Source organism: Hevea brasiliensis, chromosome 3, assembly GCF_030052815.1.
Source record: "Hevea brasiliensis isolate MT/VB/25A 57/8 chromosome 3, ASM3005281v1, whole genome shotgun sequence".
NCBI classification, from domain to species: Eukaryota; Viridiplantae; Streptophyta; class Magnoliopsida; order Malpighiales; family Euphorbiaceae; genus Hevea; species Hevea brasiliensis.
The window spans coordinates 6172474-6189296 of record NC_079495.1 but is presented as its reverse complement, the minus strand read 5'-3'; the positions used below and the strand labels follow the sequence as shown (position 1 = coordinate 6189296).

The following is a 16823-nucleotide window of genomic DNA, read 5'->3' as shown; positions in this document are numbered from 1 at the left end:
TTATTATGATTTATGAAGGATGAATGGAGGAGGGATAGGCGCATTTGGGGGTGATAAGGGAACGGAAATATTATTATTTATTTTATTAGTGATGTTGGTCCTTAGTGTGGGGCTTTGGATCCAAAATTAAAGTGCAGCTGGGCTTTGAATAGAAGAATCTGTAGAGCACAACATACCAAATTTAAGCAAAGCGAAGAGTCAGGGATAAAAGAGTCTTGCCGTTCTTAGGCTGTCTTTTGGTAGAGTATAATAACCCGATCAGAAATAGGGTTTCAATCAGAAGTTTTCTCTGTTCCTGGTCGCTGAGAGCCGCTTCGCCCTCTCTCTCTTCTCACTCACTCTCTCTTCTCACTCACTCTCTCTACTCCTTCAGCTCTTGGAATTACAGGTTTTCTAGCATATGTCTTGCTACGATTATCTTTTGTCTACTCTGGAATCTTTCCCTCGTTTGCTTACCATTATGTATTTTGTTTTCAGGTAAGCAATGGCGGCAACCTTGGCAGCGACGCCAGTGACGGGAGAACCTACTCAGCCTTACAACGAGGTTAAACTCTTCAACCGATGGACCTTTGAGGAAGTTCAGGTTATAAGTTGCTTCTCCTGTTCACTCTCAATCATTTTAATTATTTTTTTTTATTATAATAAGTGTATTTTGCTTCTGATTGATGTTTGGATTAGAACGTGGTTAAATCTTATTTGCAATTGTATGTATATGTTGATCTGTGTTATTATGATGTTTTTCTGTTTATCATTTGATCTGCTCTTCTGGGTTTTGAGTAATCTCTGGTGGTTTAATATGTGTTGTCCAGTTCCATATTTTATTCACTGTTTTGTATAGAGTTTTGTATAGCTTATTGAATGTAATCTTTTTTAAAATGAAATATCACAGATATTAGAGATTGTGTGGTGTTTCTGAGTTTGTTGCTTTTTGTTTGGATTCATTCTGTTTTGCTTTGTGCCTGCCAATTGTGAAAGTCGGGTAGTTTTCCAAGTCCCAACTTTAATTTGGGTTTTTTACTGTGAAAATTTGCCTATAAATTTTTGTTTGGGACGTTCTTAATAAAGATAGCGGTCAAAGGATGAATAACGCAATTCTAGATAATTTGTTTGCTTTATGTGCCTTCTTGCATGTCTCAATTGAGGGAAGAAGTTAAAGAATTGTGATAATTTTGTGGTTAGGAAGTATATAGCTGTGGCACTGAGATATTGTTTTTAGGTTGCTTTTGCTTGTCTTGTTGAGGGCCCAACTTGTTAGGCTTAATTGTAATTGTATATAATGTGAGAAGCCACATGCAGACATAGTAAGGCACGCCTCATCTAAGTTGTGTCTTGTGCTTTACTGAAATTGTGATAGGTATTAACATTTGCTTTATTGTGCCTATCCAGAGCTCCACCCCCTTTTTGAAATATCACAGCCTATTGTTGTTTTAGGCTCCGTTTGTTTTACAGAAAATATTTCCCTAAAAACATTTTTTTCGTATTTTCTGGTATTTGGTAACACTCAGGGAAATTGGTCAATGAAAAGTGTTTTTCATTTTTCTGTTCAAAGGAAAATTGAGTCATTTTTAAGGAAAATGACTTTCATTTTTCAAAAGAGAATGTTATTTTCTATTTTCTAAATTTTGAAAATCTTATTAAAATGTGAACACACTTGTACATATACGAGATAAATAAGTATTATTAATTTAATATTACAACCAGAAAATATTTTTATGGAAAATATTTTTTTGAAAAATATTTTTCATATTTTACATATAAAAGTCATTTTTCCGCGAAACAAACGGAACCTTAATATGTTATCTTTTATTTTTTGGGCTTGTATAATTTGATGAACTTTGGCTTAAACTGATGGTTGCTACCTCATGGGAATGCACCTGCTAGTGCTAGTTCCATGGCTTTGCAAACTGGTCAGCCAGTCAAATATACCTTCTCAATTAGATCATATAAAATGCCCTCTGGATCTTGAATCTTTAATATGACTATGGTTTTTATATCTGTGTGTTGGGGCCATATTGCTGTGATCTTTAAAATTAATATGTTAAGATCTATCTTCTCAATTAGGGTTCATTGTTGAATTTTTTGTGCATCAGGTTAATGATATTTCCTTGAGTGATTACATTGGAGTCCAACCAGCCAAGCATGCAACCTATGTTCCACACACTGCTGGGAGGTACTCAGTCAAGCGTTTCAGGAAGGCCCAGTGCCCAATTGTAGAGAGGCTTACAAACTCATTGATGATGCATGGCAGAAACAATGGGAAAAAATTGATGGCAGTTAGGATTGTGAAGCATGCTATGGAAATCATTCATCTCCTAACTGATCAAAACCCAATCCAAGTTATCGTGGATGCCGTGATTAACAGGTGCATTATTTGGTTTTATGCTGGAGTACAATTGGATGTTGGGTGTACTCTGGATATTTAAAGTTCATTGCATGATGTCCCTGTTTTTGTAGGCATTTGGATTTTATGTTTCCTACCTTTATCTATTTGACTTAATTTTTTCTTTTTTTCGGTCAATGTTGTATTACTAAAGTGGGCCCCGGGAAGATGCCACTCGAATTGGTTCTGCTGGTGTTGTCAGGCGTCAGGCTGTGGATATCTCTCCTCTGAGGCGTGTTAACCAGGCCATCTACCTCCTTACCACTGGTGCTCGTGAAGCTGCTTTCAGAAACATCAAGACTATTGCAGAATGTTTGGCAGACGAGCTCATCAATGCTGCAAAGGGCTCTTCCAACAGGTTGAATTTCATTCTTATTTTTCATATTCTCTCTTTCTGAACAGTTGATATCTGTTCTGCTTACTTCTGGTCATGACCCACCCTGCGTTTTCAGTTATGCTATCAAGAAGAAGGATGAGATTGAAAGAGTTGCTAAGGCCAACCGATGAGATATCAATGCAGGATGGGGATGGCGGTGGAAAAAGTTTTTTGCATGTCTCAGGATTTTTTTAGTTCTCTTGTAAAATTTTGAGCATAGTAATGATGTTCGCCTGGTGTTTATATGTGCTAACGATTTTTGCGTTTTCTTTTTATAAATATCATGAATTTTATTTGTGTGTGTGTTTTTAATTTATAATGGCATGTGTGTATCATAGCACAGATAAATGCTCGTCTTTGGTGCTTTGGGCCTCGAGATGATTTACTGGATTTTGTCAACTCGCTTCTATTTTGTTTTTTGGAATCTGTTCATCATTTCTATTTGTGCGGAAAAAATGTTATTGCAAAATGTTTATTAATGACTTCTAAATTCTAATTTAAGTATTTTAGTTATAAAAATTTAAAAAAGCCAAAATGCTTTTTCAAAATTTTTAATCAAATTTAATGAGTTTTTCTTTTGGGTATAAATCTAGTTTTTATTATTCACGTATTGTTTATATAAAATTTCGAAAGTGGAGTTCTTATGACACAGGAAGAGGTTTGTCTGAGAAAGCCTTCGACGCTGGTGTTTTGTACAGGTAAGCCTTCGTGTCTTGGGGTGGTTGTCGAAGTGTAACCTATTTTGGGGCCTCATTAGACAACAGAGAAAATGCCGATCGTGTAATGTTCTTATTGTTAAATTAAGTTAAAGCTTCAGCATATCGTGGACTTTCTAATTATCATAAGCCTTTTAAAGTCCTCTCCATTGACGCATGCAACAGCTTCTAAGCTCCTACATCGAGATTGGAAGGTGAGTTTCAGATTAGCTAGGTGGGTGTTTGACATTGGGATATAGCGTTGCTTTTGTAGTCACCCAGATTCGAGTGAGAAACCAATCTAGTGAGCTTCCATTTTTTCAACAAACTAAGAGCATAAAACAATTAAATAACAGTTTTCTTTGCTAATATGAAATGAAGAAACAGGAAGTAGGTTGTTTTTTTATCAAGGACGCAATGATAACTAATACATATAATTTGTAGAATGAGCATTATAGCATTTTCTAAGTAAATTATGCCAACCGTCTGTCAATTGAGGTAATTATTTTATTTCAGTTACATAATTTAAAGTTATCAAAATAAAATCTTTCAACTCTAATTATATTTTAGAAAAAGCTTTTGTATATCTACATTTGCAAGTTTCTAACTAAAGAAATAAATTAAAATTGAAAAATTAAAAACTCACGAAAGCACAAATGAAATAAGAAAAGCATGATGAAAAATTGTGGGATGTTGCTCAATGCTAATATTTTCACAAATGACACCACTGATGTTGTTGTGAATCCCTTTGACAGATCTGATAATGATGTACGCCTGTAATGCATATAAATGGTGAGGTTGATGGTCAATTCTAGCCACTCTAACTGTTAATTTAGAGGTTTGTTTGAACGAATAAGAAAGCAATAACAATAGATTGCATTAATCAATTTGGCATAGTAAGCATGCCTGACTTATGGAGTTGTTCTAATACTTATAAACAAGTGCTTGGAGAGCATAACCATTACCAATTGCATGTCCATTACTGGTTAGTTGCGATAAGGCATATTTAGCCAACGATCGGTTGGTCATCGCTCAGGTTATCGATAAAATATCTAAGCAATCTATTGCTCGGGTCTCACTACCTTAAACTTTATTATTTTCTTTTGAAGTGCATTTTTAGTTTTCCGAAATTTATATATGTAATTATGTGAAGCAATATAAAAGTAGGGTAATTCATCATTCGGAATCACTTAACTTTATGAATTATTTCATAAAAATCACTCAACTTTTTTTTTTTTTTAAATTCATTCAATTTTAATTTGAGTATAATTAAAATCACGATAATTGGCTATTGCATATTTCTAGATTAATATGTATTATTTTTTCACTCACAGTCATTCAATTTTAGATATTTTTTCAATATTGTCACTGAATTTTAATTTTTTTCTTAAAACTCAAAATTTCCTTAATTTCAACTTAAATAAACCTAAAGTCTTATATTATCTATAATAGAAGATTTACAAGTTACCATAAATAAAAAATTCTCTCCCTTAATTTCATATTTTTAATAAATTTCAAATTGCATGTTTTGTTAAAATTATTTATTCCGCAAGCCTTAAACTGAATTTGTAACTGAAAAAATAAATCCTCTTGAATTAATAAATAAAATTTTTTAAAAAAATTGGTTAAATTTGTTTGGACTTATAGTGTATTTGATAGAAGGTTAAAAAATAAAAAATTTAATATTGTCCTTATAAGTTTTAATCAGTAAGGAGGGTAATTATTAACTTAAAACCCTTCAAAGTTAAAATTTAACTTCGTATAAATATTAATGAGATAAAAAATTAATATATTTTCTTTTAAGTATTCAAACAACATTAGTAAAAGTTAAAAGTTACAACAGTAATAATCACCTCTTGTTAACCTTGTACTAAATACGATATTAGAGTTAATTACATTTTGTAATTCAGTTAATGAACAATTAATCAATATTCCTTCTACTTTTAGGAACTTCTTCTTTTTTTATTATTAAATATAAAATTAATTAAAAATAATAAATATAAACTCTTTCAATGATATAAATATAATTAGAACACACATATTTTATATGAAAAAAAATTATTAAACACTTATTTCATTAGCATTTCATTGAATTTTAATTATTATTTTTAAAATGTTAAATTCTTTTTAAAAAATTTAATTTTTTTATCAATTCACTCGTGATTTATTTTGTATTGTATTTATCATATAATTAGTCATATATTATAACATAAATAATATAATTATTTTCATGCTATTAAATAAATTTCATCCTTCTTATTTATTGCAAAATAATAACTAAAATTTAATTATATTTAAATAAAAACGTAATTTCATCATTCAAATTTTAAAATTAGGGAAAGTGATGGTAATTTTTTTTTTCATTAGTTTTAAAATGTTCAAAATAATATAGTAGAAAGCATAAATAAATATTTGAGAATTGGAAAAACTAAAACAAACATATATTAATATGATGACGATAAATGTAAGCTAAAATATAATATGTTCCATACATTAAAATATATTTAAATTAAATATAAATCAATTAATGGAGCGTGTGTCATTAATTTTTCTTTGGAAGACATGCAAAACGTTCAAAAACAGAGCATGTCATATCAGTTGATAAACTGATATTACACGACATTATGCTTTTGCTCATTTTTTGTACCATCAAGTCAAGTTATAAATAGATATGTACCGATAAATTTTATTTGTCATTCAAATGCATTGATTTTAATACCATTTCAATTCAAGTGAGAATAATATTTATTTATTTAAATAAATAAAAATACTAATTATTATATAACATTATTAAGATATTTTAAAATATATTATTGCCTTTAGCATTTTAAAGATAAGCCATTTTTTTATCTTTATATCAATTAGGAAAAGTTTGAAATTTATAAAAATTATAATATTTTATGTTATTAATAAATTCAAAAGCTAGGCTATTGCAAAAAGAATTCTAAAAATTCTAAAAATTCAAGCTCTAAAAATTCTAAAAATTTGCCCCGCGGTCCCTAGCAATATTACTAGGCTATTGCAAAAAGAATCATAATTTTCTGAGCTACCACGAATATTTTACGGATTTTTAATCCTATTTAAACACTAGAAAATTATGAAAAAGCAAGGTTCGGGTTTACCTTTGCCGATTCCGACTTCGGGAACGTGCTCGGGATGTCTGACAATGGTGGGGTAGCCAAAACCTCGATCCAATTCGGAGACTTTTCCGGTAACGGGTCTGTCTGGCCGGAAATTCACAGACCCGGACAACTGTCGAATTTCCACGAATTGAGAATACCTACACAAAGCCCATAACACGGGGGTTAGTACATAAATTTTTCAGAATTTTCTAAGCTCATTAAATGCTCAGAAAAACACTGCGAAGTTCCGTGGGACCCACCGAAAAATGTTGTCGGAAAATTTTGAAATTTATGTCGCCGCGAAGCTCTCGACGAGTGGAGCGCTCTGGTACTCTCGGTTTTCTCGTGGGGTTTACAGTTTGTGAGAAATCTAGCCCAAAAGTCAAAATGGGCTAAAATTTCTCGAACAAAAATTGGACAAACCGCTCGATGGATTTCGGTGTTCTTAGTGTTTATGGAAAGCTCTCGATGAATAGATGAGTTTAGACACAAGACCCGATCCGATTGGTGGTCGGATCGGCCGGATTTTGGTCGGGAAGATGAATGGTCGCGCGCGCAAGGGAGGGCGTTCGCGCGAGTTTTCCGGCCGTTTGGGGCGGCGGCCGGCCGTGGGGAATGGGTGGGGCGGCGCGCCGGTGAGCTGGGGTGGCGGGGGAGGTGGCTGGCCGGCGGGCTGGGGCGAGAGGAGAGAGAAAACGGGAGAAAGAGAGAAGGAGGAGGAGACGCGCGCGGGAGAAAAAGAAGAAGAAGAGGGAGCCGGTCCGATTCGACCGGTCCGATCCAGTCCGGTTCGATTGAAAATACAAAATTTTGAATTTTTACTCTGCCTCGGGACCGAAAACGAGGTCCAAAAATTCTGAAAAAATTTCAGAAAACTCAGAAAAATTCGTAGACTCCAAATATATTTTTAATTTTGCCACGTGGTCTTTAAATTAATTTTTAAAAATCATCAAAGTTTATATTTTCGGAAAATCAAACCCGATTTCGAAAATCAGAAAAATTTTAAATAATTTCTTAAAATTTAAATAAAATTAAAATATCAATAGTACTCATAAAATAATAAAATTTAAAATTTTTGAGGTGTTACAATTATATAACATAAATAATATAATTATTTTCATGCTATTAAATAAATTTCATCCTTCTTATTTATTGCAAAATAATAACTAAATTTTAATTATATTTAAATAACAACATAATTTCATCATTCAAATTTTAAAATTAGGGAAAGTGATGGTAATTTTTTTTTTTTCATTAGTTTTAAAATGTTCAAAATGATATTGTAGAAAGCATAAATAAATATTTGAGAATTGGAAAAACTAAAACAAACATATATTAATATGATGACTATAAATGTAAGCTAAAATATAATATGTTCCATACATTAAAATATATTTAAATTAAATATAAATCAATTAATGGAGCGCGTGTCATTAATTTTTTTTTGGAAGACAAGCAAAATGTGCTAAGACAGAGCATGTCACATCAGTTGATAAACTGATATTTCATGACATTATGCTTTTGCTCATATTTTTTATCATCAAGTAAAGTGATAAATAGATACGTACCGACAGATTTTATTTGTCATTCAAATGTATTGATTTTAATACTATTTCAATTAAAGTGAGAAAAATATTTATTTATTTAAATAAATAAAAATACTAATTATTATATAACATTATTAAGATATTTTAAAATATATTATTGCCTTTAGTATTTTAAAGATTAGCCATTTTTTTATCTTTATATCAATTAGGAAAAGTTTGAAATTTTTAAAAATTATAATATTTTATGTTATTGATAAATTCAAAAGCTAACATCTTATAAAATTTTTAGAATTTTAAAAACAAAAATGGAAATTTAGTTTCATAATAAAAGAATAATGGGTTGGATAGCTGATAATTTTAAAATAGTAAATATATAATATAAAATAAGAAAAATTTTTAAATTTTTATAATTTGTATATGAATACTAATCAATCAAAAAGAAAATATTTTATTTATAAATTACTCATAAATTGACTTATAAATTATTAATTAAAATAATTCTTAAAATTATTATTTTTATAATAATTTATATTTAGGTATAATTTTTTATTATAAAAAATTGAAACATATTGATTGATTTCCAAAATTAATTTAAAAGTTGATGCAAAATAATCTTTTAATTGTTCTTAAAACAATAAAAAAAAATATTAGATATTTTGATATATTAATATAATACAATTCATCTCATCGATATTATATATTTTTACTTTTCTTAAGAATAGTGAAAGTCTCGCTCCCTTTAGTTATATATTTTAAATGATTTCTTTGATTGAATATATTTTAATAAGTCATATGTTTCTTTGAAGTAAATACATATAATAAATATTAGCAATTTTGAATTTATTATGAAATTTTAAAATTTTTAAACGTTTCTTATATATAATGCAATTTATATCAATCTTAAAAATAAAATTTAAATACGTTCATCTGTTTATTTGATTCAAACTCTAAGTTTCTAATGTTTGAATATTAATCTCATTATTTGATTGATTCTATAAATTTAACGTGATCATATGAAAATGGGTCAATATATTTTAACAGTGTTTAATAATCAATTGGTCTTAGAAAATAATTTAGATTGAAGATATTAATTCATTATAAATTGAATATATAATAGCTAATAAGTTTAAATTACATTATAATCTATAAATAAAAAAAAAAGATTTTTTATTAAATTAATAAAATAACTACATATATATTTATATTTATTGAAAACTACAATAGAAATTGAAAAATAATAATAATAATAATAATTTTATGTATTAATATTATTATGATTTATGAAGGATGAATGGGGGAGGGATAGGCGCATTTGCGGGTGATAAGGGAAAGGAAATATTATTATTTATTTTATTAGTGATGTTGGTCCTTAGTGTGGGGCTTTGGATCCAAAATTAAAGTGCAGCTGGGCTTTGAATAGAAGAATCTGTAGAGCACAACATACCAAATTTAAGCAAAACGAAGAGTCAGGGATAAAAGAGTCTTTTTGCCGTTCTTAGGCTGTCTTTTGGTAGAGTATAATAACCCGATCAGAAATAGGGCTTCAATCAGAAGTTATTCTCTGTTCCTGGTCGCTGAGAGCCGCTTCGCCCTCTCTCTCTTCTCACTCAGTCTCTCTTCTCACTCAGCTCTTGGAATTACAGGTTTTCTAGCCTATGTCTTGCTACGATTATCTTTTGTCTACTCTGGAATCTTTCTCTCGTTTGCTTCCCATTATGTATTATGTTTTCAGGTAAGCAATGGCGGCAACCTTGGCAGCGACGCCAGTGACGGGAGAACCTACTCAGCCTTACAACGAGGTTAAACTCTTCAACCGATGGACCTTTGAGGAAGTTCAGGTTATAAGTTGCTTCTCCTGTTCACTCTCAATCATTTTAATAATTTTTTTTATTATATTAAGTGTATTTTGCTTCTGATTGATGTTTGGATTAGAACGTGGTTAAATCTTATTTGCAATTGTATGTATATGTTGATCTGTGTTATTATGATTTTTTTCTGTTTATCATTTGATCTGCTCTTCTGGGTTTTGAGTAATCTCTGGTGGTTTAATATGTGTTGTCCAGTTCCATATTTTATTCTCTGTTTTGTATAGAGTTGTGTATAGCTTATTGAATGTAATCTTTTTTAAAATGAAATATCACAGATATTAGAGATTGTGTGGTGTTTCTGAGTTTGTTGCTTTTTGTTTGGATTCGTTCTGTTTTGCTTTGTGCCGGCCAATTGTGAATGTCGGGTAGTTTTCCAAGTCCCAACTTTATTTTGGGTTTTTTACTGTGAAAATTTGCCTATAAATTTTTGTGTGGGACGTTCTTAACAAAGATAGCGGTCAAAGGATGAATAACGCAATTCTAGATAATTTGTTTGCTTTATGTGCCTTCTTGCATGTCTCAATTGAGGGAAGAAGTTAAAGAATTGTAATAATTTTGTGGTTAGGAAGTATATAGCCGTGGCACTGAGATATTGTTTTTAGGTTGCTTTTGCTTGTCTTGTTGAGGGCCCAACTGGTTAGGCTTAATTGTAACTGTATATAATGTGAGTAGCCACATACAGACATAGCAAGGCACACCTCATCTAAGTTGTTTCTTGTGCTTTACTGAAATTGTCATAGGTATTAACATTTGCTTTATTGTGCCTATCCAGAGCTCCACCCCCTTTTTGAAATATCACAGCCTATTGTTGTTTTAGGCTCCGTTTGTTTTACGGAAAATATTTGCCTAAAAAACATTTTTCGTATTTTCTGTTGTCTGGGAACACTTAGGAAAATTGGTCAATGAAAAGTATTTTTCATTTTTCTGGTCAAAGGAAAATTAAGCCATTTCTAAGGAAAATGGCTTTCATTTTTGAAAAGAGAATGTTATTTTCTATTTTCTAAATTTTGAAAATCTTATTAAAATGTGAACACTTATACATATATGAGATAAATAAGTATTATTAATTTAATATTACAACCAGAAAATATTTTTATGGAAAATATTTTTTTGGAAAATATTTTTCATATTTTACATATAAAGTCATTTTTCCGCGAAACAAACGGAACCTTAAGATGTTATCTTTTATTTTTTGGGCTTGAATAATTTGATGAACTTTGGCTTAAACTGATGGTTGCTGCCTCATGGGACTGCACCTGCTAGTGCTAGTTCCATGGCTTTGCTAACTGATTAGCCAGTCAAATATATGTTCTCAATTAGATCATATAAAATGCCCTCTGGATCTTGAATCTTTAATATGACTATGGTTTTTATATCTGTGTGTTGGGGCCATATTGCTGTGATCTTTAAAATTAATATGTTAAGATCTATCTTCTCAATTAGGGTTCATTGTTGAATTTTTTGTGCATCAGGTTAATGATATTTCCTTGAGTGATTACATTGGAGTCCAACCAGCTAAGCATGCAACCTATGTTCCGCACACTGCTGGGAGGTACTCAGTCAAGCGTTTCAGGAAGGCCCAGTGCCCAATTGTAGAGAGGCTTACAAACTCATTGATGATGCACGGCAGAAACAATGGGAAAAAATTGATGGCAGTTAGGATTGTGAAGCATGCTATGGAAATCATTCATCTCCTAACTGATCAAAACCCAATCCAAGTTATCGTGGATGCCGTGATTAACAGGTGCATTATTTGGTTTTATGCTGGAGTACAATTGGATGTTGGGTTTACTCTGGATATTTAAAGTTCATTGCATGATGTCCCTGTTTTTGTAGGCATTTGGATTTTATGTTTCCTACCTTTATCTATTTGACTCAATTTTTTCTTTGTTTCGGTCAATGTTGTATTACTAAAGTGGGCCCCGGGAAGATGCCACTCGAATTGGTTCTGCTGGTGTTGTCAGGCGTCAGGCTGTGGATATCTCTCCTCTGAGGCGTGTTAACCAGGCCATCTACCTCCTTACCACTGGTGCTCGTGAAGCTGCTTTCAGAAACATCAAGACTATTGCAGAATGTTTGGCAGGCAGGCTCATCAATGCTGCAAAGGGCTCTTCCAACAGGTTGAATTTCATTCTTATTTTTCATATTCTCTCTTTCTGAACAGTTGATATCTGTTCTGCTTACTTCTGGTCATGACCCACCCTGCGTTCTCAGTTATGCTATCAAGAAAAAGGATGAGATTGAAAGAGTTGCTAAGGCCAACCGATGAGATATCAATGCCGGATGGGGATGGCGGTGGAAAAAGTTTTTTGCTTGTCTCAGGATTTTTTTAGTTCTGTTGTAAAATTTTGAGCATACTAATGATGTTCGCCTGGTGTTTATTTGTGCTAACGATTGCTTTCCTTTTATTTGGAGTTTTATCATGTTATTAAGAATGCATTAGCAACTTAAAGTTGCTCAAATTTTGCGTTTTCTTTTTATAAATATCATGAATTTTATTTGTGTGTGTGTTTTCAATTTGTAATGGCATGTGTGTATCATAGCACAGATAAATGCTCGTCTTTGGTGCTGTGGGCCTCGAGATGATTTACTGGATTTTGTCAACTCGCTTCTATTTTGTTTTTTGGAATCTGTTCATCATTTCTATTTGTGCGGAAAAAATGTTATTGCAAAATGCTTATTAATGACTTCTAAATTCTAATTTAAGTATTTTAGTTATAAAAATTTTAAAATGCCAAAATGCTTTTTCAAAATTTTTAATCAAATTTAATGTGTTTTTCTTTTGAGTATAAATCTAGTTTTTATTATTCACGAATTGTTTGTATAAAATTTCGAAAGTGGAGTTTTTATAACGCAGGAAGTGGTTTGTCTGAGAAAGCCTTCGACGCTGATGTTTTGTGAAAGGCTCGAGTAAGGGCACAGGTAAGCCTTCGTGTCTTGGGGTCGTTGTCGAAGTATAACCTATTTTGGGGCCTCGTTAGACAACAAAGAGAAAATGCCGATCGTGTAATGTTCATATTGTTAAATTAAGTTAAAGCTTCAGCGAATCGTGGACTTTCTAATTATCATAAGCCCTTTAAAGTCCTCTCGAATAACGCATGTAACAGCTTCTAAGCTCCTAGATCGAGATTGGAAGGTGAGTTTCAGATTAGCTAGGTGGGTGTTTGACATTGGGATATAGCGTTGCTTTTGTAGCCACCAAGATTCAAGAGAGTGAGAAACCAATCTTCTGAGCTTCCATATTTTCAACAAACTAAGAGCATAAAACAATTAAATAACAGTTTTCTTTGCTAATATGAAATGAAGAAACAGGAAGTAGGTTGTTTTTTTATCAAGGACCCAATGATAACTAATACATATAATTTTTAGAATGAGCATTGTAGCTTTTTCTAAGTAAATTATGTCAACCGTCTGTCAATTGAGGTGATTATTTTATTTTAGTTACATAATTTAAAATTATCAAAATAAAATCTTTCAACTCTAATTATGTTTTAGAAAAAGCTTTTGTATATCTACATTCGCAAGTTTCTAATTAAAGAAATAAATTAAAATTAAAAAATTAAAAACTCACGAAAGCACAAATGAAATAAGAAAAGCATGATGAAAAATTGTGGGATGTTGCTCAATGCTAATATTTTCACAAATGACACCACTGATGTTGTTGTGAATCCCTTTGACAAATCTGATAATGATGTACGCCTGTAATGCATATAAATGGTGAGGTTGATGGTCAATTCTAGCCACTCTAACTGTTAATTTAGTGGTTTGTTTGAACGAATAAGAAAGCAATAACAATAGATTGCATTAATCAATTTGGCATAGTAAGCATGCCTGACTTATGGAGTTGTTCTAATACTTATAAACAAGTACTTGGGGAGCATAACCATTACCAATTGCGATAAGGCATATTTTGCCAACGATCGGTTGGTCATCGCTCAGGTTATCGATAAAATATCTAAGCAATCTATTGCTCGGGTCTCACTACCTTAAACTTTATGATTTACTTTTGAAGTGCATTTTTAGTTTCCCGAAATTTATATATGTAATTATGTGAAGCAATATAAAAGTAGGGTAATTCATCACTCGGAATCACTTAACTTTATGAATTATTTTATCAAAATCACTCAACTTTTTTTTTTTTTAAACTCATTCAATTTTAATTTGAGTATAATTAAAATCACGATAATTGGCTATTGCATATTTCTAGATTAATATGTATTATTTTTTCACTCGCAGTCATTCAATTTTAGATATTTTTTCAATGTTGTCGCTGAATTTTAATTTTTTTCTTAAAACTCAAAATTTCCTTAATTTCAACTTAAATAAACCTAAAGTCTTATATTATCTATAATAGAAGATTTACAAGTTACCATAAATAAAAAATTCTCTCCCTTAATTTCATATTTTTAATAAATTTCAAATTGCATGTTTTGTTAAAATTATTTATTACGCAAGCCTTAATAATTTTGGCACATTGTTTTATAAAAATATGTATAACTGAATTTGTAACTGAAAAAATAAATCCGCTTGAATTAATAAATAAAAATTTTTTAAAAAAATTGATTAAATTTGTTTGGACTTACGATGTATTTGATAGAAGGTTAAAAATAAAAAATTTAATATTGTCCTTATAAGTTTTAATCAGTAAGGAGGGTAATTATTAACTTAAAACTTTTCAAAGTTAATATTTAACTTCGTATAAATATTAATGAGATAAAAAATTAATATATTTTCTTTTAAGTATTCAAACAACATTAGTAAAAGTTAAAAGTTACAACAGTAATAATCACCTCTTGTTAACCTTGTACTAAATACGATATTAGAGTTAATTACATTTTGTAATTCAGTTAATGAACAATTAATCAATATTCCTCCTACTTTTAGGAACTTCTTCTTTTTTTATTATTAAATATAAAATTAATTAAAAATAATAAATATAAACTCTTTCAATGATATAAATATAATTAGAACACACATATTTTATATGAAAAAAAATTATTAAACACTTATTTCATTAGCATTTCATTGAATTTTAATTATTATTTTTAAAATGTTAAATTCTTTTTAAAAAATTTAATTTTTTTATCAACTCACTCGTGATTTATTTTGTATTGTATTTATCATATAATTAGTCATATTATATAACAAAAATAATATAATTATTTTCATGCTATTAAATAAATTTCATCCTTCTTATTTATTGCAAAATAATAACTAAAATTTAATTATTTTTAAATAAAAACGTAATTTCATCATTCAAATTTTAAAATTAGGGAAAGTGATGGTAATTTTTTTTTTTTCATTAGTTTCAAAATGTTCAAAATGATATAGTAGAAAGCATAAATAAATATTTGAGAATTGGAAAAACTAAAACAAACATATATTAATATGATGACTATAAATGTAAGCTAAAATATAATATGTTCCATACATTAAAATATATTTAAATTAAATATAAATCAATTAATGGAGCGTGTGTAATTAATTTTTCTTTGGAAGACATGCAAAACGTGCAAAAACAGAGCATGTCATATCAGTTGATAAACTGATATTTCACGACATTATGCTTTTGCTCATTTTTTATACCATCAAGTCAAGTGATAAATGGATATGTACCGATAAATTTTATTTGTCATTCAAATGCATTGATTTTAATACCATTTCAATTCAAGTGAGAATAATATTTATTTATTTAAATAAATAAAAATACTAATTATTATATAACATTATTAAGATATTTTAAAATATATTATTGCCTTTAGCATTTTAAAGATTAGCCATTTTTTTTTATCTTTATATCAATTAGGAAAAGTTTGAAATTTATAAAAATTATAATATTTTATGTTATTAATAAATTCAAAAGCTAACATCTTATAAAATTTTTAGAATTTTAAAAACAAAAATGGAAATTTAGTTTCATAGTAAAAGAATAATGGGTCGGATAGCTGATAATTTTAAAATAGCAAATATATAATATAAAATAAGAAGAATTTTTAAATTTTTATAATTTGTATATGAATACTAATCAATCAAAAAGAAAATATTTTATTTATAAATTACTCTTAAGATTTCAATCACGATATGATAAATTGACTTACAAATTATTAATTAAAGTAATTCTTAAAATTATTATTTTTATAATAATTTATATTTAAAATTCATAATTAGGCTTTCTTAGGCCCATTGGGCCCAATTAAATTTAATTAGGTTCATTTAAGAACTACCCATATTAAATTTAAACAAAACAAAATTTTATTTAAATTTAATTAAATTAATTTCTTTAAAAAAATATATTATTTTTTTTTTCAAGATCATGCCATGAAATTAATAATTTAGCTCCATACCTCCGATTATATCTTATGGTCATATAATTTGTCATCATTGGGTTTCCCACAGCCTCAATGCATGTACTCATCATAAAATAAGAGTTTACAGTTTGCCCCCCACTTTGACAACAGTTGAAATCAATGTGAAAGCATTGCTCAAGTTTCGTCAAAGTGAATCTCAATCTTCTAATAACTATGAAACATTGGCTATAAGGATCGACTACATCTTGCTCGGTAGACATACTCTATATTATGAGACTAGCTACAGTCTCATTATCGTGATAACTGTTTAATGTGAAAATCGAGTGCATCTTACTCTATCGATACACTCTGCCTCATGAGACTAGCTATGGTCTCATGACAATGGCAACTGTGTGATTTGAAATATTTTGGATTCGTATTTAGGACCGCGGTCCTAAACTACCTACGTATCCCCCTCACTATCCTGAGGAAGAATCAGACCCACTCATAGTTCGACACTTAAAACAGTGGTGATGCATGTTCTTCTA

The 16823-nt window shown here is 29.8% G+C and overlaps 2 protein-coding genes across 2 annotated transcripts; both read left to right on the top strand.

Annotated features, from left to right (window-relative positions):
• The first annotated feature begins 283 nt into the window (after nt 1-283).
• On the top strand, nt 284-3162 carry LOC131178606 (40S ribosomal protein S5-like). The gene is made up of 5 exons (XM_058143722.1): nt 284-388; nt 478-583; nt 2091-2362; nt 2535-2738; nt 2833-3162. The coding sequence occupies exons 2-5, from the start codon at nt 485-487 to the stop codon at nt 2885-2887; spliced, it is 630 nt and encodes a 209-aa protein (XP_057999705.1). The 5' UTR covers nt 284-388; nt 478-484; the 3' UTR covers nt 2888-3162.
• A 6452-nt stretch (nt 3163-9614) lies between these two features.
• Nucleotides 9615-12496, top strand: LOC110668390 (40S ribosomal protein S5-like). The gene is made up of 5 exons (XM_058143721.1): nt 9615-9763; nt 9853-9958; nt 11461-11732; nt 11905-12108; nt 12203-12496. Exons 2-5 carry the CDS (start codon nt 9860-9862, stop codon nt 12255-12257), a joined length of 630 nt encoding a protein of 209 aa, XP_057999704.1. The 5' UTR covers nt 9615-9763; nt 9853-9859; the 3' UTR covers nt 12258-12496.
• The last annotated feature ends 4327 nt before the right edge of the window (nt 12497-16823 follow it).